General features: G+C 43.7%; 1 protein-coding gene across 1 annotated transcript; it reads right to left on the bottom strand.

Moving 5' to 3' along the window:
* Positions 1-210: 210 nt before the first annotated feature.
* On the bottom strand, positions 211-27903 carry Mapre1 (microtubule associated protein RP/EB family member 1). The gene is made up of 7 exons (XM_042694441.1): positions 27796-27903; positions 20595-20718; positions 11259-11404; positions 10042-10249; positions 4013-4134; positions 2982-3134; positions 211-1953 (listed from the first exon to the last, which is right to left on the bottom strand). The coding sequence occupies exons 2-7, from the start codon at positions 20713-20715 to the stop codon at positions 1897-1899; spliced, it is 807 nt and encodes a 268-aa protein (XP_042550375.1). The 5' UTR covers positions 20716-20718; positions 27796-27903; the 3' UTR covers positions 211-1896.

The raw sequence follows: 27903 nt of genomic DNA, 5'->3' as shown, positions 1-27903 counted from the left end.
GTCCATGAAACTCTGATCTCCAAATAACCATCAGAAAACTGGAAGTAGCACTATGGCTCAAACTGGTAGACAGCGCCCAGGCCCTAAATTCAAGTCCCACGACCAACCAAAAAAAAAAAAAGAAAAGAAAAAAGCATAGGTACTTACTTAACCACTAGAACCTAAATGCTTATAGTCAGGGCAAGACAAATTCCAGAAGACATAACACTCTTGAAATACAGAATTTTATTTAGAAACTGTTTAAAGTAGAAAAAAACCCTGTCAGGAAAGACCAGGTGGAAAATGGGTTCCCAATAAAATGGATTTCCGGGCAACAGAAGTCTAATAAAAGGCCACAAAAGAGAAATAGCACCACTGTCCTTTCAACAATGGCTGGTTACTTGCATTTTTGGCATTGTTAATCAATGAATCTGGGTTTCCCTCTGAATTCCACGCAAAGCATGCACTACACAACAATTTTATCATAAAATACCTTGCTTTCTACACACATTTTAGGACAAGCTACCACCAGAAACAAATCAATACAAACACATCAGGGACTGAACAATCTCAGTAGTGGGTGAAATACATTTTGCAGAATTCTGCCAAACAAAGGGACTGACTAGGCCATGGGCAAAGCAAATGAAGGAGAAGGAATGAAATCTTTTAAATATTAATAATTAATTCAGACATAGTACTGTATCTTCTGCAAAAAAAAAAAATATGACATTTAGTAACACACTAGTGAATTTTATCTCCAAAGAGATTAGTGCACTGGCAAAGTATCCAGATAACAGTGGAGAGCTGTGAACAGCAGATATGGAAAACACCCCAGCCTTGTAGATCCCAAGGTAACTGGCCGTCAAAGATCACTCCCTTTGCCAGAGGTCCAGCAAGAACTTGCAGCATGATCACCTGCCTGCTGTACTTCCAACACTAAGCAGCAAACTTAAGGAGCCAAAGAGGAGCTCCCAGTGGACAAAGGGAGCAGAAAAGAGAAATATGTTCAATGTAAACTTAAAAAACAGTAAAATGGGACACAATTCCCATTTGAATCCCAGAGATGTGGGCAAGTTCCCAAAACTAGTTGTTAGATTTAAAAAAAAAAGGGGGGGGGGGGGTATCTCATTTCCCAAAAACACACAATGCAAAGCAATTCCAAAGATAGTTGAATAAATCAGAGGACTGCTCAATGAAAATCTAGGTCTTCACCTCAAACCATCTCAGGACTGAAACACACCATTCACCCAGGCAACCATGCCACTTGCTAGTAGCGGGGATGCATCTGGCCAATGATACCAAATGGCCTTACAGAGCAATTTTTAAACTTCCACTTTGGGGCCAAAGGTGTGGCCTGTGAGGATTCAAGCAGCCCTGTAAGGCCTGACACAACAGGCTATAAAGGTCCCAAAGTCTGGCCCCTCCTTCCCAGACACAAAGTCAGACACATAATATCTCCTGTCAGGTTACATGTTCTATTTTGAAATATGGAAGCATATTTTAAATACTCTTAAGGCATTTATTAAAACGTTCTTTGCCAAGATTTCACATTAGCTTAAAATTCAATTCAGTCTTTACATGTCTCTATTTGAGGGTGCCACCTCAGTGTTACACCAAACACCTTCTTCAGCAATTCAGTGTGACCAGTATCCACACGCTGAGCCCCATGGTCAGCCTCTCTGTTCCCAGGTGAACCAACTAGATGTTAATACTGCTTCTGCTACAAGGTATAAGCTCCTAACTCAAACTTATCAGAAAAGGAGTGAAACTTCTGCAAAGTGCACTTTTAAGAAGAGGTACTTTTTGCTTATGAAAAGAAACCAGTGAATCCTCTAGGAATAATAAAAGGGAGTATTTTACAGTTAAGCACATGATTTTGGAGTGAAGAATTCAATATTGATCTGCTGGTCCAGACTGTTAATACTCTTCTTGCTCTTCCTGTGGGCCCCCTTCATCAGGTATCACAAAGCCTTCCTGAAAAGGGAAAATGCAAGGAGAAAACTTACTCAACCAAGAATATGACTGATTTCTACTGTGGCTCACTTTCCTCATACTAAAAGCCTCTCTACCTAGATATCTTGTGTCTATCACATATCAAGCACATATCACACAAGTGACTAGTGTTGCTGGGCACCGGTGGCTCATGCCCATAATCCTAGCTATTCAGAAGGCTGACATCTGAACATCATGGTTCAAAGCCAGTCCTGGCAGGAGAGTCCGTAAGACTCTTATCTCCAATTAACCACCAGGAAACCGGAAGTAGCACTGTGGCTCAAGTGGTAGAGCACTTGCCCTGAGCTGAAAAGCTGAGGGACAGTGCCTAGGCCCAGAGTTCAAGCCCCACCACTGAGAAAAAAAATAAAAAATGACTAGTGCTTCTTTTTGGCCCCAGTAGTCCTGGGGTACTGTCCCTGAGCTTCTTTTCTTCAAGGCTAGCACTCTACCTCTTGAGCAACAGCACCACTTCTGTTTATGTGGTACTAAGGATTCAAACACAGGGCTTTATATATGCTAGGCACGCACTCTACCACTGAGCCACATTCCAAGCCCCTAGACCTGCTTCTTAAAGGCAAAAGAGAGAACCATCACATTTACCCTCAAAGTTGTGTGAGTGAAAGCATGTACACATGTGCTGGTACAGTTGCCTGAAATCACAACTGGTACTCTATCACTTGAGCCATACCTCCACTTCTAGCTTTTGCTGGTCCTCTACCACTTGAGCCATATCTCCATTTTCAGCTTTTTGTTGACTAACTGGAGGTAAGATTCTCCCACATTTGTCTGCCCAGGCTGCCTCTGAACCTCAGTCCTCAGATGTCAGCCTTCTGGGTAGCTAAGATTGTAAGTGTGAGCCACCAGTGCCTGATGTACCTCAAGAAACTTTTGAAAATGTTTGTACTTTATCTGATCTCACATCACCAAATATAAACTTACAATATGTGCTGCTTAATATAGCTTATTTTTTAAAAGGCTAAAGAAAATATCTCCATATGAACACGTACATCTGTGGCATAAAGAATGTCTACAATCCTCTGCAATACAGGGTCATTTTCCCCCTCATTCTCCTGGCAAATCAATTCAATGTTCCTTAGCTTTCCGAAGTAGAAATCTCTCTCTTTCTCCAAATCTTCAACAGTAAGTTTCAATACTTTGACCTGCATAAAACATTAAAAGAGGAGAGATACCTGACATTAGTAGATCAATAAAGTATCAGACATACTTCTAGCCCAAAAGATATGGTCTCTGATCAAACTCAAACACAGATTAAAAACCCTATTCAATTGAACATTGAAAATCTTCATTCAGTCCCAGTAAAACAATTGAGTAATTCAAGGCAACCCTAACTATAATTGCTTCCAGGAAAGGGCAATCAAAACATTTCAGTAACTCTTAAAACTAAAAATGGGGAAAGAAAAAAAACCTAAAGAAGCCTGGGACAAACACAGACGTAGAACCCGAAACCCATCACTTTCCATAATCCTCACCTGGGACTGGATCATAGGCTGGCACCAAGTAAATCTTCCCCAACTACATTTCTAGGTGCAGGACATGTCTTCCATGTCTTGGTATTCTCCCTAATGTTTAGCAGCAATTTGCCCAGAGTAATTGCAATGAATAATTACAATTGTCAATGTTGAGTAAAAGAACTTTCTATAAACCTCAGTTAAACAAACAACTTCAATTCCCCATTCAGATGTAACTGACCTGTGCCTTGAAGCCAGACGCATGTAGGCTGGGCAAGTGAAAACTCAAGATACACAGTAACCCTGCTATATCCTTGACTTTATGGATCCCAGAAACCTGAGATCATCCCAAAAATATCTTACAGAGTTTTACTCTACAACTGGTTTCCAAACAGACATTACATTTCTGTCACACTAGAATCAGAAGAACACCTAATGCTTGGCCATCCCCAGGCTTGCTCCCACAGGAGAGCTGTGTGTCAAGGTCTGTTCTGAAGGCGTCAAGTCTCCCTGATCCCTGTATCATGGAAGTTCCACAGTGACACAACCTGGACATAGAAGGTGCCCACCTGCTGCATCAATTCAGCTGCTTCATCATCCCCGTTGCCCACACCAGGATTCTTTCGCACCACCCCTGGGCCAGCCTTAGGAGTCGCAGTAGTTCTCTGTGTTGAAATGGGCCTCGGTGGAGCTGAGAGGATTAAACATTAAGAGACATTTCAAAAACAAACAGAAATCCACAAGATGGTAAGGGAAGGCTTTGACCAACTGCTTTCCACAGGTGTTCAGCAAATGCTAGAAAGCACCAGCCTGCAAAACAACACCCATTTGTCAAGTGGTTTTTGCCAGGTACCACTGGTTCACACCTGTAATCTTAGCAACTCAGGAGGCTGAGATCTGAGGTTCATAGTTTCAAGCCAGCCTGGCAGGAAATCCTCAAGACTCTTTATCTCCAACTAATCACCCAGAAAGCCTGAAGTGGAGCTATAGCTCAAATGGTAGAACACTAGCCTTGAGCACAAAAGCTCAGGGACACTGCCCAGTCATACAAGCCCCAGACGAGGACAAAAAAAAAAAAAGTATTGGACTGGAATATGGCTTAGTGGTAGAAGAATGCTTGCCTAGCATGCATGAAGTCCTGGGTTCAATTCCTCAGTACCACATGAACACAAAAAGCTAGAAGTGAGGCTGGGTTCAAGTGGATGAGTGCTAGCCTTGAGCAAAAAGCTCAGGGACAGTGACTAGGCCCTGAGTTCAAGCCTCAAAAATGGCCCAAAAAAAAAAAAAAAGTTCTTCATCCTGACAGCAGGCTGAAGTGTCTTTTTTTGCTGTTATTCCTTCTCCAATACCAGGACTCAAACTCAATATTGACATTTGCTTTTACTCACGGATTGCTCTACCTGAGCCACTAAAGTACCAATTTTAGCGGCACTCTTTTGTGCTGGGAGTAAGTTCTCCAGCAAGGCTTGTTCTCTGCTGTGGTGAACAGACTATCATCTGAAAGAGGCCCACAGCCATTATGGGAGGTACAGGTGAGCCACATTAACTTATCCCAACAAAACTCACAAAAAGGCAGCTACATGGCTAATAGGCAAACTTCCTGCTAGAAGACTATCACAATCCCAGCTGCTACCAGTGGCTTCTGTACCCCATAAGGAAAACTAGAACCCTCCTAACTCATAACTGCAGTATCCCTAGATTAGATGAATGAAGAAGTTGTCAGGTGCAGTGGCTCACATCTATAAATCACAGCTACTGGAAAGGTGAGGACAGAAAGGATCACAATTCAAGGCCAGCCTGGGCCAAAAGTTGACAAAATAGCATTTCAATCAGTAAGGTAGTTTGCCTCAGATCTCAGATACACAGAGGCCATAGGGAGGAGGATTGCAGTCTGAGGCCAAACCCAGGCAAAAATGCAAGATCCTACCTGAAAAATAACTAAGAATTTAAAAAAGGCTCATGAACCAGAATATCTACCTAGAAAGCATGAGGCCCTGGGTTCAAACTCCAATACTGTCAAAAATTTTTCCTAAAGGGGATATAGAACTCAAGGCATACACAGTGATGAGACTAAAGGAGGATAGTCAGTCATAGAGGAGAAACCCAAAAGCATAACACATCTGAACACTTAACATACTATTTATCAAAATAAATTCTAGGAAATGGAAACATTAAGGGTTTTTGTTGGGGGGGTGGCAGTAGTTTTATTTTTGCTTTTTGTTGTTTTGTTCTTTTTTCTATCTTTTGGGGGGCTAAAGAGGGGACACAGAAATGAAGGGGCAAATCTTAAATGCAACAGTCATACTCAGTAGACACCATGTAGAACATGAACTATGTAACCTGTGGACAGGGATGGGAAGAGGAAACTGGGGGACAGTGAAGGAAAGGGTGACACTGTCCCCCCAAAAAATAGACTCATGGCTGGGAATGTGGCTTAGTGGTAGCGTTTGCCTAGCATGCATGAAGCCCTGGGTTCAATTCCTCACTATCACACAAACAGAAGAAACCAGAAGTGGAGCTGTGGCAAGTAATAAGAGTGCTAGCCTTGAGCAAAAGAAATTCAGGGACCATGCCCAGTCCTTGAGTTCAAGCCCCAGTACTGGCAAAAAAAAAAAAAAAAAGTACTCATTGCCTGACTTATGAAACGATAACCCTCTATACAACACTTGAATAAATTTATTTTTTCAAAAAAAGAAGGAAGACATCTATAAGACTGAAATAATCTACTATCACTACTATAATTATACTTTCCTTTTAGAAGGTATTTAGAAGGGTTAGAGAAGAATCTCACTAACTAGAACCTATAGACTTCTCTCAGTACTTAAAGCAGATGAAGCAATAAACCAGTTAATGAATCTGTAAATTAAAATAATCAAGAATAGCACTGGAGGAATGGCACAAGTGGTAAGAGCACCTACCTAGCAGCATCAAGGAAAAAAAAAAACAAAAACAAAACAGCTCTGATAGCTCGTGCCTGTAATCCTAGCTACTCAGGAGGCTAAGATCTGAGGATCACAGTTAGAAGCCAGCCTGAGCAGCAAAGTCCGTGAGATTCTTGTATCAAATTAACTAACAAAAAGCTGGAAATAGAGCTGTGGCTAAAGTAGTAGTGTTAGCCTTGAGAGAAAGAAGCTCAGGGACAGACCCCTCACCCTGAGTTCAAGCTCTAGGATTGGCACAAAAAAAAAAAAAAGAAAAAGAGAAAAAAGTGCCAGGCACCAGGTCACCAGTGGCTCATGCCTGTAATCCTAGCTACTCAGGAGGCTGACATCTGAGGATCACAATGCAAAGCCAAGCTGGGCTGGGGAGGTGGGGGAGAGTACAAAAAAAAAAAAAAAACTCAGGGAAAGCACCCAGGCTCTGAGTTCAAGCCCCATTACAGAAGAAAGAAAGGAGGAGAGAAAGAGAGAGGGAGGGAGAGAGAGAAGCAATATCTAATCTTCCCAACAAGCCAAAATAACCACAGGCTTTTTGCCCACAGTAGCAGATATTTTCTCTGGATAGTTCTCTTTGGCATTTTTCTCCTGAAGACAAAATGTTTATTGTAAGTCTCCACTTAACTGTTATCAGCATCTAAAATATGAAATGTAAAGGTTATCTAAGCAGTTGCCATTCTACACAATTAAAGAATAAAAGCAGGGGCTGGGAAGGTGGCTCAGTGGTAGAGCGCTTGTCTTGCATGCATGAGGCCCTGGGTTCAATTCCTCAGCACCACATAAGCAAAAAGAAAAAAGCCAGAAGTGGCGCTGTGGCTCAAGTGGTAGAGCACTAGCCTTGAGCTGAAGAGGTGAGGGACAGTGCCCAAGCCCAGAGTTCAAGCCTCACGACCAACCAAAAAAAAAAAAAAAAGAATAAAATCATACAGTAACTAGGAAATTAGAACCATCAAATACTGTTCATGGTATTGTCAATAGTTCAGCCACTTTGGAAAACAGTGACTCTGTTCAAAAGGTTAGCTCTGCAAAAGGTTTAAGACTGTTACCATGTGACCCAGGAATTCTACTCCACAATACATATAGAAATGAAAACACGTCCACATAGAAACTATAGATGAATCTTCACAGCAACATAGGAACCAAAATGCAGAAACATCTCAAATGACCATCAACTGATGAATAACTAAATGAAGTATAGACATACAATGGGATATTATGCTCCAATAAAAATGAAGTGTAACTAAATGGTATAGCATTCTTACCACTGGAAACTTGAAGATACACTGAGTAAAAGAACCCAGACACAAAGACCACAAATGCAAGGTAGGATCTTGCATTCTATATCATTTACACAAAATATCCAGAATAGGCAAATCCAGACAGAAAACAGATTAGTGGTTTCTCCAGAGAGTTAGGGGAAAATGAGAAGTGACTGCAATAGAACAAACAAGAGGTTTCTTTTTAGGTGATGTAAATGTTCTAAAATTGTGGTGATGGTGACATAACTCTTTGAATACACTAAATAAATACAAACACTTTACACGGGTGAAGGTATAATATCTCCAATTGTTTTTTTGAGGTCTTTTTTTTTGGTTGGTCATGGGGTTTGAACTCTAGGCCTGGGTGCTGTCCCTCAGCTCTTCAGCTCAAGGCTAGCCCTCTACCACTTGATCCACAGCGCCACTTCCAGTTGGTTTTATTGGAGATAGTCTCATGGACTTTCCTGCCAGGGCTGGCTTTAAACCATGATCCTCAGATGTCAGCCTCCTGAGTAGCTAGAATTATAGGCCTGAGCCACCAGCGCCTGGCTTTCTTAAGTACTCAACGCACCCGTTCTTTTTATTCTATCTTTCTTTTTTTTTTTTGTTGGTTGTCGGGCCTGAACTCTGGGCCTGGGCGCTGATCCTCAGCTCTTCAGCTCAAGGCTAGCACTCTACCACTTGAGCCACAGCGCCACTTCTGGCTTTTTCTGCTTATGTGGTGCTGAGCAATCGAACCCAGGGCCTCATGCATGCAAGACAAGCACTCTGAGCCACCTTCCCAGCCCTGCACCCATTCTTTCTACCCAAATTCACCAGCCTCTCTCAGGGTACTCTGGGACCTTAACTAATCTTCTTGCCATATGGAAAAGGAGTGACAAGATTGGTAGAACACCAACCTTGCCCCCACATGGCATATCCCATGAATATACTACTATAAACACATCTTGGAAAACCTACTAAGCCAATTAATTCCTGAAAATCACCTCCCTCTGCCTTCTACATCTTGTCAACATCAGAGCAAGTCATACTTACTCAAGTCATATCCTACTACATAGTATATTTAACTTCCGAAGGTTCTGTAACATGCCCTTATTTTCTATATAACTAAAGCAACTTATGTGAGCCAACCTTAGGAATCTATTCCATATAACTAAAAGCTTTGCCAAATAGCATATAGTAACTCATTCGGAACTCAAGAATAACTTCTGTGGCAAGTAATAAATTTCCCATTCTATAGGGGAGGAAAATGCTGCACAGATGCCAAAGGGCTCACCTAGAGCTACAAAGAACAAGTACAGATCTGCTTTATGACAAAACATAAGCACATTTTTTCCACATCCCTAGGACTATCTTGTGGAGATTCTCAAACCAATTGTTGCTCAAAAAATACTGATACTGATTAAGCTGGTGCAAGTGGCTCATGCCTATAATCCTAGCTACTCAGGAGACTCAAATCAGAGAATTGTTGGTGAGACTCTTATCAACAATTAACCTTCAAAAAGCCAGAACTAAGCCAGGTGGTGGCTCACACCTGTAATCCTAGCTACTCAGGAGGCTGAGATCTAAGGATCGCAGTTCAAAGCCAGTTCAGGCAAGAAAGTCCGTAAAACTCTTATCTTCAATAAACCAATAGAAAACTGGAAGTGGAGCTGTAGCTCAAGTGGTAGAGTGCCAGCATTGAGCTGAAGAGCTGAGGGACGTGGGCTGGGAAGGTGGCTCAGTGGTAGAGTGCTTGCCTTGCATGCATTTGGCCCTGGGTGCCTCAGCACCACAGAAGCAGAAAAAAAGCCGGAAGTGGTACTGTGGCTCAAGTGGTAGAGCGCTAACCTTAAGGTGAAGAGCTGAGGGACAGCGCCCAGGCCCAGAGTTCAGGCCCCACGACCGGACCCCTTCTCCCCCCCAAAAAAAGAAAAAGAGCTGAGGGACAGCACCCAGACCCAGAGTTCAAGCCCCAAGACCGACAAAAAAAAAGCCAGAACTAGAGATATGGCTCAAGTGGTAAGAGCACCAGCCATGAGCAAAAAGGCCAAGCAAGAGTTCAAGGCTTAGTTCAACATGTAGCAAGTTGAGTTCAAGGTGCAGTATCAAAAACAAAAACTCTCTGATTAAAGGCTGAAGGTATATATAGCTCGGTATTAAGAGCACCCCTCCACCATGTACAAGGCCTAACAGCAAAAAATGCCAAAAAATTCTGATTCAATTTGGAATAAATGAGATTACCAGGAGTTACTAGAAATGAGGTCAGGAAGGGATGTTTTTGGTTTGGTTTGGTTTTTGTAACGTTTTAGCAAGGATTTATTTTAGGATGACAGGATAAAGTAAGGAGATAGAGGGGAAAAAATAAAAGGGAGTTATTTCCTGCAGGAAATGAGAGTTAGACTCCTGAGGGTGTTTTTTTACCTGCACCACTAGAGCCAAGAGGTTTCTTGGGTTTATTCAGAGCTGGAGCAACAAGGGTGGGAGCCACTGCAGTTTCTTGACCTTGTCTGGCAGCTACAGGGTCATAGTCTTTTCCATCATAGTTCGCATCAAAAAATTTCTTGAACCACTGAACGAATTCAAAATTGTCTTGAAACTTTCCTTTTACTAATTTATCCACAGGAATTATCTGTAAAGAAAAATCAAGACTGTTTAGTTCAAAGCAAAGGGTTTTTGGCAAGCATCAAACCTATCCACAGGTCAATCACTACAAAACTCTGTCAAAGGTAGAAAAAATATTTTAGAGAACTTAGCACTAACCCCTTAAAATATTTCAAATTTATAAAAAGGAATCTGAAATGACAAAACAACAAACATCATATATATTACATATACACCAGGGGCTAATAGCTCATGCCTGTAATCATACCTACTCAGGAGTCTGAGATCTGAGAATTGACAGTTCCAAGCCAGCCCAGGCAGAGAAATCTGTGAGACTCTTATTTCCAATTAACCAAAAACCAGAAGTAGCACTGTGACTCAAAGTGGTAGAGTGCTGGACCTTAGGCAAAAAAGCTTAGGGGAAGCACCCAAGGCCTGAGTTCAAGCCCTACACCTAACATCACCAACAAAAATGTCAATTTTAGCTGGGCGCTGATGGCTCACGCCTGTAATCCTAGCTACTCAGGAGGCTGAGATCTGAGGATCGCGGTTCAAAGCCAGCCCGGGCAGGAGACTCCTATCTCCAATAAACCACCAGAAAACCGGAAGTGGTGCTGTAGCTCAAGTGGTAGAGCGCTCACCTTGAGCTGAAGAGCTGAGGGACAGCGCCCAGGCCCAGAGTTCAAGCCCCATGACCAACAAAAAAAAATGTCAATTTTACATAAGCCACACATTTTAATATGTGATAAAAGTGCCACTCTACTATAAAGAAAAAAAAAATCTATGGCCAGGCATGGTACTGAATACCTATAATACCTGTACTCAGGAGACTGAGGAAGAAAGATCAAGTATGGCATCAGCCTGGGCTACATAGCAAGACATTTATAGCACAAACCAACCATACACATATACAATGAATTATGAATAACCTAAAAGAGAGCAAGAGGCCCTGACTAATAAAGAGTACCCAGCAAGACAACAATGGCACACAAACAAAAAAAAGGAAAAACCTAGCTGAAGGAATAAAATATACTTACTTTGTCAACACCCATTCTCTTAAAACCTGCTTGTAGTATTTTGAAGTTCTGGATATATTCATGCTCTAGCTTAGCTTGGAATTTCACTTTCTTCAAGGCAATAGAGCCAGGGAATAGCATGTCCATAAACTGACAATAGGCAGCACCTATATGAACAACAGTAACAAACATACAATAAACACTGTCACGAAGCATACTGACTCAGACCTATTTATACCAAATATAACTTTAAAATTTATAAAGCAGACCTACAAAAACCAAAAGCTTCATTATCACTTGAATTCAAAGTCAACTTTCAAGACTCTATTAAGAAAACTGGTTTTGAATTAGGGTGTAGCTTAAGTGGTACAACACTCTGAGATTAATACCCACACCAAAAAAATAAAAAGTGAGCAAATGCAGCAATAGTACTCACTAGATACTACCCTGAAAATGAACTATACAACTTGGGAGGGAGGTGACAACTAGGAGAGATGAGAGAAGAGATGCCACTGTCCAAAAAGAAAGTATTCAGGGCTGGGAAGGTGGCTCAGTGGTAGAGCACTTGCCTTGCATGCATGAGGCCCTGAGTTCAATTCCTCAGCACCACATAAGCAAAAAGAAAAAAAGCCAGAAGTGGCGCTGTGGCTCAAGTGGTAGAGCGCTAGCCTTGAGCTGAAGAGCTGAGGGACAGCGCCCAGAGTTCAGGCCCCACAACTGGACCCAAAAAAAAAAAGTATTCATTATTCATTACCTGACTTATGTAACTGTAACTCCTCTATACATCACCTTCATAGTAACAATTTAAAAACTTTAAAACATAATAGTAATAAGAATAACACAAACTGAGACTCAAGAATTTGGTCTATTTTGGGGGGATTAGGGAGGCTCTGTGCTGGTCCTAGGGCTTAAACTCAGGGTCTGGGCACTGTTCTGAGCTTTTTTTTTTTTTTTAACTTAAGGCTATAGTGCTTTACCACTTGAGCCACAGCTCCACTTCCAATTTTTTGCTGGTTAATTGGAGATAAGAGTCTCAGGGACTTTCCTGACCAGGCTGGCTTCCAACCATGATCCTTAGATCTCAGCCTCCTGGACAGTTAGGATTACAGACATGAGCCATCCACACCACTGGCAATCCTTTCTCCTCTCTCCTCCCCTCCTCCCCAGCACAATTTTAACACAAAACTCTACCTAGTTGAATTTTTACAACTATCAATGCAAGAGTAATTTCTATAGAACATTTCCCAGTGAAATCACCTTGTAACTCGAAGAAATAACAGTAAAGAATAAAGTTTAGCTCAAAAACTTAGAATTTGTGGTTAGATTTTTTTCTTTTTTTGGAAGGGGGGGGGTCGGTTGTGGGGCTTGAACTCTGGGCTTAGGCGCTGTCCCTGCGCTCTTCAGCTCAAGGCCAGTGCTCTACCACTTGAGCCACAATAACACTTCCAGTTTTCTAGTGGTTTTTATTGGAGATAAGAGTCTCACGGACTTTCCTGCCCGGGTTGCCTTTGAACGTGATCCTCAGATCTCAGCCTACTGAGTAGCTAGGATTACAAGCATAAACCACCTGTACCCAGTGGTTTCTGTCTCTTAAATAGCTAGTATTACAAGTGTGAGCCACTAGTAACTGACTCTATAAAATATTTTAGAATTCTTATGGCTCAAGTAGAGCATCGGCTTAACCAGCACAAGGCCAAGTTCTAACACAGTACTGCCAATTAAAAAAAAAAGCAGGGCTGGGAAGGTGGCTCAGTGGTAGAGCACTTGCCTTGCATGCCTGAGGCCCTGGGTTCGATTCCTCAGCACCACATAAGCAAAAAGAAAAAACCCGGAAGTGGCGCTGTGGTTCAAGTGGTAGAGCGCTAGCCTTGAGCTGAAGAGCTGAGGGACAGTGCCCAGGCCCAGAGTTCAGGCCCCACAACCAGACCAAAAATAAATAAATAAAAATAAAAATAAAGGGGCTGGGAAGATGGCTCAGTGGTAGAGCACTTGCCTTGCATGCATGAGGCCCTGGGTTCGATTCCTCAGCACCACATAAGCAAAAAGCCGGAAGTGGTGCTGTGGCTCAAGTGGTAGAGCGCTAGCCTTGAGCTGAAGAGCTGAGGGACAGCGCACAGGCCCAGAGTTCAGGCCCTACGACCGGACCCAAAAAATAAAAAATAAAAACAAACAAAATCTCAGATGTTAAGGTATCACATAGGTATAAGGACACCAACTCAAAGGAAACTTAACTTGGCAAGGCAAAGTTTACTTCAGCTGAAGAGTGTGCCAAACCCTCAAAACTTGGACAGACAGACCAGGCAGGCTGCTCCATTTTTATCCCTAACCTAGCTGGGCCTCACCCTCTGCTTGGAGTGGATGAGCTCAGGTTTACAATCTGCAAAAGGATGTGCTTTAATTTACAGGATGTAACTAAAACTCAGGGAGCTTCTAACAGGATGCCTTAAAGTGCTCAGGAGAAGGATGTATGTAACTAAAATATAATTTAAAAGGACTAAGCCACCTGGCTAAAGCAGGAACTTTTCAGAAAAACAATACTCTCCAACAGGACACTAAAACTGGGCACTGGGCACTCATAGTTGTAATCTTAGCTACTCAGGAGGCTTAGACCTAAAGATCACAGTTCAAAAAGCCATCCAATACAGAAAAAGTCTCTAAGACTCTTTACCAATTAACCACCAGGAAAATGTAAGTAGCACTGTGGCTCAAAGTGGTAGAGCGCTAACTTTGAGCAAAAAGAGCTCAGGGACAGTGCCCAGGCCCCAAGTTCAAGTCCAGGTCTGACCAAAAAAAAAAAAAACCTCTCAAAATTAACCTTCAGAATGGAAGCAAACTATTTTGACAAAAAAGATGCTTTTCTCATGCAAACAAATTCTGTGGCCAGAATTTTTTCTTTGATCATTGTATCTTTCCAAAGTAAAACTATGGTAGCTGGGCGCCGGTGGCTCACGCCTATAATCCTAGCTACTCAGGAGGCTGAGATCTGAGGATCGAGGTTCAAAGCCAGCCCAGGTAGGAAAGTCCGTGAAACTCTTATCACCGATAAACCACCAGAAAACTGGAAGTGGCGCGGTAGCTCTAGTGGTAGAGCGCTGGCTGTGAGCTGAAAAGCTGAGGGACAACACTCAAGCCCCACAACTGACCAAAAAAAAAAAAAAAGTAAAACTATGAAATGGGAACATTGGGCCAGACTCATCTTTCTCACTACCAGAGCCAAGCAAAGGCTCCTTGCAGTTTAGGGGCTTAGAGCTCATGGTGATGACAAAATGCATCCACTTCACAGGCAGCCAGCACATTGACAAGGACCTCAGAGCTTTGCCCTCTCCTAAGAAGAACCTATTACTACTACCTTTTAAATCTTGTGTTTGTGGAAAACTCCAGGTTTTGGTTTTGGGTTTTTTTTGTTTTTTTTTTTTTTTGGGGGGGGGGGGAGGCGGTGTTTTTTGTTTTTGCCAGTCCTGGGGCTTGAACTCAGGGCTTGGGCACTGTCCCTGAGCTTCTTTTGCTCAAAAGCTAGCATTCTACCACTTGAGCCATAGCACCACTTCTGGCTTCTTCTGTTTATATGGGTGGTAATGAGGAATCAAACCCAGGGCTTCTTGCATGCTAGGCAAGCACTCTAACACTAAGCCACATTCCCAGCCCCTCTGGTCTTCTTGATCCTGTTTATCTAAAGCAAAACAAGGATCAGGCACTAGTACTAGAAATTATAGAAATCTTCCTTGGGCCTTAGAAAGCATAGGGAGCCAAGGAAGCCCCTTTTCTCTGACTTCACTACCCTGACTACAAGCCTTTCTCAGGGCAGAATCTGCAGCTCCTTCTGTGTGGTCTCATACTGGGAAGAACAGAAGCAGAACACAATGCATCCAGCTAAACTGTGCACCAATAGCTCATGCCTGTAATGCTACTCAGAGGCAGTTCAAAGCCAGCCTGGACATTTAAGTCCATGAAACTCTCATCTCCAATTAAACACCAGAAAACTGGAAGTGGAGTTTGTGGTTCAAAGTGGTAGAGGCCCAGTCATGAGCAAAAAAGCTCAAGGACAACACCCACGCACAACCAAAACAATAAAAATAAAAAAGAAGGAAGGAAGGAAGGACTGAAGGAGAGAGGGAAGGAGGAAGAGAGGGAAGGAGGGAGAGAGGGAAGGAGGGAGAGAGGGAAGGAGGAAAGGAAGGGAGGTGGTCATAAAGATCCTGGTTCAAAAATCAGGCTGAGCTGGGTGCCAGTGGCTTATGCCTGTAATACTAGCTACTGAAGGCTGAGCTCTGAGGATCAAGGTTCAAAGCCAGCCCAGGCAGGAAAGTCCGTGAGACTTTTTTTTTTTTTAATTTTTTTATTGTGAAAATACTGTACAGAGGGGTTACAATTACATGGGCAAGATAATGAGTACATTTCTTATCAAGCATTGTAGCCTCCTCCTTTGTTTCCCCTTCCCATCCCTTCCCAGCCTCCCCCGGCCCCCCCCACCCAATCCTCCCTCCCCCCCCCTCCCCCAGTCCCTGAGACTCTTATCTCCAATTAACCACCAGAAAACCAGAAGTGGCGCTGTGGCTCAAGTGGTAGAGTACTAGCCTTGAGCTGTAGAGCTGAGGATAGCGCCCAGGCCCAGACTTCAAACTCCCTGACAAAAACAAAAACAAAAAACAAAAAACAGGCTGTGTCCCGTGTACAATGCCCTATCTGTAAAACAAGATGTGTTCCCTCCCAAGATTACTCACCTACAAGGTCAGTCACATAATCAATACCTAAGAGCTATTACTACAAGGAACCCTCATACAGCCAAACAGATGGGGCAGGTACTACTACCATAGTTTATACATGAGAATTATAATACCAAAGATGTGTCTAAGTCACATTCAAACATGGCACAGAGCATACTGAAGCATCTTTATGCCCAGGCCTGTCCATGATAACTCCTATCTGAATGAGATAAACCTGGAGCCAGAATGATACATGTACAACCTATCTACACAGGAAAAAAGTATTTTCCAATTAACTAGAGCTATACCTAGAGTATATTTATAGGAAGAGGGAAGTAACTCTAGGAAGAAATTGCTAGTGAAAATGTCTCCAATTAAGACAAGGATGACCTCACTCCCAATTAGTCACAGATCACAGGGCAAACAAGTACTTTAAAGACCTTAAATAAATAGGAACATGAAGATGAATTTTGAAGAAACTAAAATGGGAGAACAGCAGCACAAGCCTAAGGCCAATTACCTGTTAAGATTAAGAAAATAAGGCTTACTAAACTGATACTTGCTGGGGTGCCAGTGGTTCAAGTCTATAATCATAACTACTCAGGAGGCTGAGGATCTATGGATTATAATTTAAAGCCAGCCCTAGCAGAAAAGTCTTGGGAGACACTTATCTCCAATTAACCTGCAAAAAGTGGAAGTATGTCTCAAGTGGTAAACCACCACTCTTGACTAAAAAAGACAAGAGTGCAAGGCCCACGGTTCAAGTCCTAGTACTAGCCCAAAAAACAAAAATACAAAACAAAAACTGTATACTTTCATAGGGAACCTCCATCTGAACATCTTAGTAACTGTAAGACAGTTATTACACCTCACAGGAGAAATAATATAAATAAATGAAAGTAAGATGAAGAGCTGGGAGCCAACCTAACTACTTGGGAGGCTTGTGAAGATTGTGATTTGAAGCCAACTCCAAGTAGAAAAGTCTGTGAGACTCTACATCTCCAATTAACCAGCAAAAAGCCTGAATGGAGCTGGATGCTGATGGCTCACACTTGTAATCCTAGTTACTCAGAAGGCTGAGATCTAAGGATCACAATTCAAAGCCAGCTGGAGCAAGACAATCCAATAATTTGGGAAAAAGTCCTGGAGCCTGAACTCAGGGCACTGTTTTTGAGCTTTTTTTGCTCAAGGCTAGCACTCTGCCACTTGAGCCACAGTTCCACTTCCAGCTTTTTGCTGGTGGCCAGCAGAGACTGCCATAGAAACTAACCAGCAAAACAAAACAAAAGAAGTAGCCAGGAGCCAGTGGCTCATGTCTATAATCGTACTCAGGAGAGGCTGAGATCTGTGATCTGAGGACTGTGGTTTGAAGCCAGGCTAGGCAGAAAAGTCCATGAAACTCTTTATCTCCAATAAACTACTCAGAAAAAAGCCTGAAGTGGAGCTGTGGCTCAAGTGGTGGAGCACTTGAGCAAAAGCAGCTCAGGGACAGTACCTAATCCCTGAGTTCAAGCCCCAGGATGGGCAAAAAAAAAAGAAGTTTCATAGACTTTTTTCCTCATGCTGACTTCTCATAGCTAGGATTACAAGTGTAGTTCTCAGCTAAAATTTTTCTTGATTTTTTACTCTGTCAATAAGAATCCGTTTTCTACTTCCCCCCTCCCCCATCTCCCACAACCAGCTCCCAAAACTCAAACTGAACCCAAAGCTAAATAAATAAGCTGTTTGGGTTCAACAAGTACTTCACTACTGAACTATATCCCCAACCCCAAGAAAAGTATTTAAACAGAAACAGGACATACATCTCTTTTTCTGGCATATTCCTGACCTTACTCCTATCTATTAAAGATACAATTTTTATAACCATGACTTTCTTTACCATGTCTGAACTCAAGGATAGTCAGAAGAACTCACAAAAGATGGGACAAAACAGACTGATAAAACCTTTATGGGAAAGGCTGGGAATGTGGCTCAGTGGTAGAGTGCTTGCCTAGCATGTAAGAAAACCTGGGTTCAATTCGTCAGTACCATGTAAACAGAAAAAGCCAGAAATGGAGCTGTGGCTCAATTGGAAGAGTGCTAGCTTTGAGCAAAAGAAGCTCAAGAACAGTGCCCAGGCCGAGTTCAAGCCCCAGGACTGGCAAAAAAAAAAAACCTTTATGAGAAATAATTTACCAAGAGCCTAATGTTTATACTCTTTGTTCTAGTACTTCTACAAGTCACTGAGGATATAAAGAGGTAAGACATGTTAAAATATTTTCACACTATCATTACATATAAGAAAACTAGAAGCTGGGCACTGGTGGCTCACGCCTGTAATCCTAGCTACTCAGGAGGCTGAGATCTGAGGATCGAGGTTCAAAGCCAGCCTGGGCAGGAGAGACCGTGAGACTCCTATCTCCAATAAACCACCAGAAAACCGGAAGTGGCGCTGTAGCTCAAGTGGTAGAGCGCTTGCCTTGAGCTGAAGAGCTGAGGGACAGTGCCCAGGCCCAGAGTTCAAGCTCCACGACCGACAAAAAAAAAAAAAAAAAAGAAAACTAGAGGGCTGGGAAGGTGGCTCAGTGGTAGAGTGCCTGCCGTGCATGCATGAGGCCCTGGGTTCGATTCCTCAGCACCACATAAGCAAAAAGAAAAAAGCCGGAAAGTGGTGCTGTGGCTCAAGTGGTAGAGCGCTAAGCCTTGAGCTGAAGAGCTGAGGGACAGCGCCCAGGCCCAGAGTTCAGGCCCCAAGACCGGACCCAAAAAAAAAAAAGAAGAAGAAGAAAATTAGAAACAACCCGAATATCCAAAACTTGGGATGAGATCAAACAACTCCATCAAATCTATAGAATTTAAGATCACAGTGCCATTCAAAATAAGTATTTCCAAATCACTGAATACAATCCTAGAGAATATTCACAATATATATATATATATATATATATATATATTTTTCCAAATCACTGAATACAATCCTAGAGAATATTCACAATATATATATATATATATATATATATATATATATTTTTTTTTTTTTTTGTTCAGTCATGGGGCCTGAACTCTGGGCCTGGGCCCTGTCCCTCAGCTCTTCAGCTCAAGGCTAGTGCTCTACCACTTGAGTCACAGCACCACTTCCGGCTTTTTTTTTTTTTTTTTTTTTGCTTTTTGCTTATGTGTTACTTATGTGGAATCGAACCCAGGGCCTCATGCATGCAAGGCAAGTGCTTTACCATTGAGCCACCTTCACAGCCCAATATGTTAAATTTAAAAAGCTGGGAAAGATTGCAACTATGAGATGTACAAGTCGTTATGTCCAAAAATGAACTTTACAATGGGAAGAGGAAACAAAGCAGGAGGCTACAAGGCTTGATAAGAAATGTGCTCATTATCTTACCCATGTAGTTGGGTTTTTTTTTGTTTTTTTTTTGGTCTGGTCGTGGGGCCTGAACTCTGGGCCTGGGCACTGTCCCTCAGCTCTTCAGCTCAAGGCTAGTGCTCTACCACTTGAGCCACAGCGCCACTTCCAGCTTTTTTCTTTTTGCTTATGTGGTGCTGAGGAATCGAACCCAGGGCCTTGAGCATGCAAGGCAAGCGCTCTACCACTGAGCCACCTTCCAAGCCCTTACCCATGTAATTTTAACCCCTCTGTACAGTATTTTCACAATAAAAATATATAAAAAAATAAAAAGCTGGGAAAGGGCCCAGGCCCAGAGTTCAGGCCCCACAACCAGACCCAAAAATAAATAAATAAAATAAAATAAAAAGCTGGGAAAAAATACGTACATTCATATACACACAACTGTAGACACATAGTATAAAGAAAGGTAACAAAAAAAATAAATCAAATAGTTTTTCTAAATCATGCCATTTTTAAGAATTTTTTTCCCACTACTTTTCCTAAACATTACACAGTTAGTATATACCAGAACAAATGTTCTTATTCTTGGGTTAAATCACTATTCCCTCTCTGATAAACTTTAGTTTTATAAACTTGTGGCTGAAATGGCATTTCCTGATGTTAGTTTTGTTTCTTGGGGTTAACAAACATCGCTGATGAATTAGTATTAAAAACTAGAGGGTTGGGGGTTCTTTCCAATGGCACAGCACTTGCTTATTATGTGAGGCCCTGCCAATCCTCAGCAAAGAAAAATAAACCAAAATAGGGGCTGGGAAGGTGGCTCAGTGGTAGAGTGCTTGCCTTGCATGCATGAGGCCCTGGGTTCGATTCCTCAGCACCACATAAGCAGAAAAAGCCGGAAGTGGTGCTGTGGCTCAAGTGGTAGAGTGCTAGCCTTGAGCAGAAAAGCTCAGGGACATTGCCCAGGCCCTGAGTTCAAGATCCACAACTGACCAAAAAAAAAAGAAAAAGAAACCAAAATAATAATCATAATCAAAACTAGAACACATCTAAATTACTGTCCTCAAATAAAGTATATGAAATATGGCTGTGCAAAAGCAGAGTGGGGCTGAGGCTGAGCCTCAAGCAAAAGTGGATAGACACACAGGCCAGAGAATCTTCTTTTTAAGATTTTAAAATTCTAGTTCCTTCTGGAAGATAAAGCAGGGTAGGGTTGAGAAGCAGCAGTATGGTCTCTAGGTGATTCTTTTGTTACATACAGGCTTGAACATTCCCAAAGAACCCTAGAAAAGTGGATTCATGGATTTCTCTTACCTGAGCACAACTGTTCAATCTTTGTCAGATTCAACTGTAAAGACTCATTGATCCAGGCCAGCATGTCATGTCGACTTAGGTTATCACTGGTTACTGACGTTGAGTATACGTTCACTGCCATCTTCTACATGTGAGAAACACATAAAGGACTGTGTTACAGGTGTACATGCAAGAGAGGGCAAGCATTACACATGCTCAAGAACAAATCTGTGGGAATACTCAATTCTTAAGCCTGGCCTCCATACTCTAGGGGCCAAGCTAGAGTCATCAGGTTCCATGTAAAAGCCTAGACAACTTCCATGCATAAAGATGGCCTGAGCTGGGCGCCAGTGGCTCATGCCTATAATCCTAGCTACTCAGGAGGCTGAGATCTGAGAATCACAGGTCAAAGCTAGCCTGGGCAGGAAAGTCAGTGAGACTCTTATCTCCAGTTAACGACAAGAAAGCCGGAAGTGGTGCTATGACTCAAGAGGTAGAGTGCTTGCCTTGAGCTGAAGAGCTTAGGGACAGTGCCCATGCCCAGAGTTCAAGCCCCACGACTGAAAAAAAAGATGGCCTGGAATAAATTGTCTAACATCAGGACTGGGAATGTGACTCAGTGGTAGAGTGCTTGCCTAGCATGCATGAAGCCCAGTACCACATTACACAGAAAAGGCCAAAAGTGGAGCTGTGGCCCAAGTGGTAGAATGCTAGTCTTGAGCAAAAAGAAAGCTCAGAGACAGTGAATTCAAGCCCCATGACTGACAAAAAAAAAAAAAAAAAAAAGAATTGAAAAATGGTAATATAAAAAAGTCCACCATCTAAAGAAAATTGCTGTAAGCAGTTTGATGTTTGAGTTAGAAAGCTTGGACTTTTTTTTTTTTTTTTTGCCAGTCCTGGAGCTTGAATTCTGGGCCTGGGCACTGTCCCTCAGATCTTCAGCTCAAGGCGAGCGCTCTACCACTTGATACAGCACCACTTCTGGTTTTCTGGTTATTGGAGATAGGAGTCTTACGGTCTTTCCTGCCCGGGCTGGCTTTGAACCGTGATCCTCAGAGCTCACCCTCCTGAGTAGCTAGGATTAAGGTGTGAGCCACCGGCACCCGGCACCCGGCACCATTTCTCAATTCTTTCTCAAATTTTCTTTTTCTTTTCTTTCTTTCTTTCTTTCTTTTTTTTTTTGTCGATCCTGGGGATTGAACTCTGGGCCTGGGCGCTGTCCCTCAGCTCTTGAGCTTTAGGCAAGCACTCTACCACTTCAGCCACAGCTCCACTTCTGCTTTTCTGAGCGGTTTATTGGAGATTAGAGTCTCATGGACTGCCCAGCCCAGGTTGGCATTGAACTATGATCCTCAGATCTCAGCCTCCTTAGTAGCTAGGATTACAGGCATGAGTCACCAGCGCCCGGCTTCAAATTTTCTTTAAAGACTGTATCTATGCTTCTGGCTGGAAATGTAGCTCTGTGATAAGTTTTTGCTTAGCATGAAAAGGCCCTGCCTGAGGCATAGTCTATGTTGTCCATGCTGGCCTCAACTTATCCTTCTGCCTCAGCCCACTACCGGCACACACCAAGCTTAACTAGTCTCATTTAAGACAAGAGCCAGATGCTGGTTGCAGGCCTGTAATCCTAGCTATACAGGCTGAGATCCGAGGGTCACCATTCAAAGCCAGCCCTGGCAGAAAAGTCCCTGCAAGACTGGTATCTCCAACTAACCACTCAAAAACCTAAAGTGGTACTGTGGCTCTAATGGTAGAGCACTAGCCTTGAGCATGAAGAGGCTCAGAGACAGTGCCCAGGCCCTTAGTTCAAGGCCACAAATCTCACTCACACCACAGACACACACACACAAAAAGAAATGTAGTGAGCACTTTGCTGGGCGCCAGTGGCTCACACCTGTAATCCTAGCTACTCAGGAGGCTGAGACCTGAGGATGTCAGTTCAAAACCAGTCTGAGTAGGAAAGTCCCTGAGAGACTCTTATCTCCAATAAACCACCAGAAAACCAGAAGTGGAGCTGTGGCTGAAGTGGTAGAGTGCTTGCCTTGAGCTGAAGAGCTGAGGGACCGTGCCCAGGCCCAGAGTTCAAGCCCCACAACTGACAAAAAAGTCTCAAGTCATGCCTGTAATCCTAACTACTCAGGAGTGTGAGGATCATGATTCAAAGCAAGCCCAGGAAAGAAAGTCCAGGACAGCACCCAGACCCTGAGTTCAAACTCCTCAACCACCAAAAGAAGTCTTTACAGACTTTCCTGCTGGCTTTGAACCACAATCCTCAGATTTCAGCCTCCTGAAGAGCTAGGATTTCAAGTGTGAGCCATCAGCATCTAGCTTAGAGTTCACAAAGAGCACAAAGTACTGGAACTAGCACAGAAGAAAAACAAATTGGGGGCTGGAAAAGTGGCTCAGTAGTAGAATGCTTGCCCTGCATGCATGAGGCTCTGAGTTTGATTCCCCAGTACCACATAAGCAGAAAAAGCCTGAAGTGGTGCTGTGGCTCAAATGGTAGAGTGCTAGCCTTGAGCTGCCTCTCCAGAACACAGATCCATTTCCATCAAGAGGTTAGCATAACAATAGGGCTAATACTTTATATGAATGAGGGCAAAAAGAACAGATCAGACTTGTTGACACCCTGGACATTGCAGGACAGTTGTAAAAGCACATCAATCAAAATCTGCTAAATCAAGATCATGGTCCTGTGGCTCAGTAACACCCAGCCACTGGATACACATGGCATCAAGGACCAAGCCAGCTCCATCACCAGATATGTAAGCTGTTTAAGTTTTTTAGAAAAAAAGCCAGAAGGGCTGGGAAAGTGGCTCAGTGATAAGAGTGCTTGCCTTGCATGCATGAGGCCCTGGTTCCTATTCCTCAGCACCACATAAGCAGAAAAAGCCAGAAGTCGTGCTGTGGCTCAAGTGGTAGAGTGCTAGCCTTGAGCTGAAGAGTTGAGGGACAGTGCTCAGGCCCAGAGTTCAGGCCCCACAACCAACCAGGAAAAAAAAAAAAATTGTCAGAAAAAAATTATCTCCCAACGTTTTCCAGAAAGCAAACCATCAACACTCTTATACTTCTAAAATCACCTGACAGAAAAATGCTATGTAAGAGACCAATACAATCCAGTTCCTAGACTCCACTAGAAAATTAACCCCTAAATTTCCAAAGCATTTCATTCAGACCTCTATGACTGGGATTACTACACTAAGTTGATACATCAATTTTTTTTTTTTTTTGCCAGTCAGTCCTGGGGCTTGAACTCGGCCTTGACGCTATCCCTGGGCCTCTTTGTGTTCAAAGCTAGTGATCCACCACTAGTGATCCCACCTCTTGAGCTAAAGCACCACTTCTGGCTTTTTCTGAGTAGTTTATTGAAGGTAAGAGTCTCACAGCCTGGGCACTGGTGGCTCCCACCTGTAATACTAGCTACTCAGGAGGTTGAGATCTGAGGATCTCAGTTCAATGGCAGCCCAGGGACGAAAGTCTATGAGACTCTTATCTCCAATTAAACACCAAAAACCCGGAAGTGGCACTGTGGCTCAAGTGGTACAGTGCTTATCTTGAGCTGAAGAGCTCAGTGACAGTGCCCAGGCCCAGAGTTCAAGCCCCACAACCAACCAAAAAAAAAAACAGAGTCTCAGACTTTTCTGCCTGGGCTGGCTTCGGACCACAATTCTCAGATCTCAGCCTCAGGCATGAGCCACCAGTGCCCAGCTATATCAATTCATTTTTAAACTATCCCCAGAATAGATGTGGGCCCAGAGGCAATCCACTCAACAGAAAATTAAGAATTTCAGACCAAACTGAGCACTTGGGTTTAAATAAGACCACCCATTGTGTGAATTTGGACAATTTGTTAAAATTTAGTGAATTCAACTCAATGTTACCCCAGTTAACACAATCTATCTAAAAAAGGATTACAGAGAGATTTTAAATGAGAAGGTATATAAGATACTTAGCACTATAGCAAATAAACCACCATGTCCAAAGTAGATGCTTTCTCTCATTCACCCTATCTCCAGTGCCAAAAACAGTGCCTGAGACCTACTACACACCATCTTTCGTTGAGACCAAACATAAATCCTCAAATTAGTCTCACAGGCTCCATCTGTTTTTACACAGCAGCCAGAAAGAACCTTCTGAATCACAAATTCAAGAATCTCTCCCACTTAACCCTGAATGAACAAATCAATGAATCACATACTGTGTACAGAATGCTATTATCAAGTACCACAGAGAAACTTCCAAATAAAAAAGCATGGTCCTGGGCTGGGAAGGTGGCTCAGTAGTACAGCGCTTGCCTTGCATGCCTAAGGCCCTGGGTTCGATTCCTCAGCACCACATAAGCAAAAAGAAAAAAAGCTGGAAGTGGCACTGTGGCTCAAGTGGTAGAGCGCTAGCCTTGAGCTGAAGAGCTCAAGGGACAGCACCCAGGCCCAGAGTTCAGGCCCACGACCGGGCCCCCTCCCCACCCAAAAAAAGCATGGTCCTAGGCTGGGGATATGGCTCAGTGTTAGTGCTTGCCTAGATACATGAAGCCCTGGGTTCGATTCCTCAGTACCACATAAATAGAAAATGAACTGTTACTGTGGCTCAAGTGGTATGGAGTGCTGGCCTTGAGCAAAAGAAGCTCGGGACAGGCCCTTAGTTCAAGCCTCAGGATTGGCCAAAAAAAAAACATGGTCCCAGGCTGAGCACTTGCAATCTAGCTGGTTGATATTCATTCATATATCGGGTATTTTGTGTGTCATGCTACCAAAAATTTGAGCATAGTACAGCCACCTGTCTACTAACCACACCCTCACTCAGAAAACGTTAATGGCCTTTCATCATCGTATAATTTTAACTCTTTCATTAGTAATACATTAATATCTGGTCTTATGTGCCCCACAAACTCTGCAGCCACTAAATACTTAGGATTAGGCTCCCTGTGAACATGAAATAAACATCCACTGACTCAACCAATTAATTGGCTCTTCTGGGCAGTCAAAACACAGGAGGCAATGGCTCATGCCTGTAATCCTAGCTACTCAGGAGGCTGAGATCTGAGGATTACGGTCCAAAGCCAGAAAAGTCCTTGAGACTCTTATCTCCAATAAACCAATAAAAAACCAGAAGTGGTGCTGTGGCTCAAGCGGTACAGCACTTGCCTTTAGCTGAAGAGCACAGGAACAGCGTCCAGGCGCAGAGTTCAAGCCCCAGGACTGGGGGGGGGGGGAGACAGCAGAGTTCTCAGAGCTACAGCTCCCACTCATCCTCAGTAAGAATTCAACTGGTTGGCCTCAAGCAAAGATCCAGGACTACCACACAAACCTCACCCTTTAAAGGGCTCTCTTTGATCCAGGTTTCATCCACCATAAAAAAATTGCCCTCTTGGGGGCTGGGAAGGTGGTTCAGTGGTAGAGCGCTTGCCTTGCATGCATGAGGCCCTGGGTTCGATTCCTCAGCACCACATAAGCAAAACGAAAAAAGCTGGAAGTGGCGCTGTGGCTCAAGTGGTAGAGCACTAGCCTTGAGCCGAAGAGCTGAGGCACAGAGCCCAGGCCCAGAGTTCCGGCCCCACGACCGGACTCAAAAAATAAAAATATTAAAATTAAAATTTAAAAAAAAATTGCCCTCTTTTACCTACCCAGGTCTTTCTCTCTCCACCTTCACCAGCTCTACTATCTGGCTTACTAATTCATTTTGATTCAATGTTGGCTTTTATCTCAAGAATCATCCAGGAAGGAGAGAGCACCAAAAAAACGCTACATGACTTGGCTAAAACACCTTCTTTTCTGGTTGCTAATGGCTCACCCATAAAATGGGTAAAACATTATCTCCTGCACAAAGTGGTGGTGAAGATGAATGAGAATCTAAGTGAAAATACCTAACTGAAAAGCATACTATATCCCAAGCTTCCCTATGTGCCACAAACTGTGCTATGTAAGTTTGAAACTCCACAACAGAGTGCTTTCTAGTTCTGGACCTGAAGGAGAAAGAATAATTTAGAGGTTAGCAGTCTGGACTCTACACATGCAGGTCCAGTCACTAGCTGGGCAACAAGAAGATAGGTCATGGCTCAGTCTCAGAGTTTTCTATATAAATGAAGATGGGCTGAGGACTTTACCCAAAATGTGAGAAGCCTTGGGACTGATCCCTAGCACTGCAAAGAAAATGAAGATACCATCTCTTAAAAACAGTTTATAATGCCATATCAAGCATCTGACACAAGGCCTGACACACAAGTGATAATTAACAAGGGGCTATCTTTATTATTTGAGAGACATCCCATCAAAGAGGTGGATGCCAGGCCTCACCTAACTTCCCTCCATGTGCCTCAGGACCCTCATCTTCACAATGGGCAGAGGTCAGGCTCTGCCCTGCAGCACCTGAGGGCAGCTGAGATGCAGAAGTCAGGAAAGAAAGCCCTGTTGCTCTCACCGGGTCATACTGTCTTCCCAGTAATTACAGAAAAGGTCTTGTCCATGTACTAATTTTGTTATTTCCTAGCTCTCCCCTCACAGGTAGACTCCAGCGAGCATGTCTTTGCCTGCCTACACTCGAGTGTAAAGCCAGCACTTAACAGGGAGGATGCCACAAACACCCTGATGAAAAAGGAGTCCGAAGAGCGGGCTTATGTTTTGCCACACACCGCGCGCTAAGACTTCCCTACTTTATAATTCCGTCTCCATTTTCGAGATGAGGAAGCTGAGGCCCAGAGAGGACCAACACCTCCTCAAGGTCGGAGAGCAGGGAATCAATCGAACCCAGGGCTGCAGGGAAATACCGTCACCCCATGGGCGCAAGGCCCACCTGGCCCATGACCCAGAACACGAACGAACGAACACGAACACACACACACACACACACACTTCGGGCTAGGGTCCCCCTCCCAACAAACACCTCGCCCAAGACCCAATCTCCTACTCCCCACCCCCTCCCCAGCCCAATAGCCGCAGGACCTCCCGCGCCACAGGGCGAGCTCCACACCCCACCGCCTACAAGCCCCCACGCCGCCCCGCAGCAACCCGCACTTCCGGCCCGAAGGCCCGCCCCCCCACCCCCCGGCACCGAGGAACGCGCGCCCCCCCAGGCCAGGCCGCGCGGGCCGGGTCACAGCCCCGCCCTTCCCCCCACCCGGCCCGAGCGGCGTCGCTGTGTGGAGCAGCTGCCTACGAGGCCTACCAGGCCCAGCCCCACAGTGCCCACCCGACAGCCGCCGCCCCAGGCCCGCTAGTCGACTCACCGGCTCTCAGCGGAACCGCGTCCACTACCCGCGCCCGGCTCAGGTTCCGTCTTCGTCTCGTTCAAACCGTCCGACCCCGCCCGCCCGCCCGCGCGATGACCTCACACG

The sequence above is a fragment of the Dipodomys spectabilis genome, unplaced genomic scaffold (genome assembly GCF_019054845.1).
Source record: "Dipodomys spectabilis isolate Male_0828 unplaced genomic scaffold, ASM1905484v1 ptg000175l, whole genome shotgun sequence".
Classification (NCBI taxonomy): Eukaryota; Metazoa; Chordata; class Mammalia; order Rodentia; family Heteromyidae; genus Dipodomys; species Dipodomys spectabilis.
Note: the sequence above shows the minus strand (reverse complement) of the source record. Positions and strands in the feature narration are given on the sequence as shown.

Bases quoted from the DNA above. Each gene is read 5' to 3' on its own strand.
- Mapre1 (XM_042694441.1), bottom strand. From the start codon at position 20,715: ATGGCAGTGAACGTATACTCAACGTCAGTAACCAGTGATAACCTAAGT. The intron at 3,135-4,012 runs GTGGGCACCTTC...TGTTTTATGCAG, and splicing joins CAGCTGAATTGATGCAGCAG to GTCAAAGTATTGAAACTTAC. The intron at 1,954-2,981 runs GTACGTGTTCAT...TTCCCTTTTCAG, and splicing joins ACATTCTTTATGCCACAGAT to GAAGGCTTTGTGATACCTGA.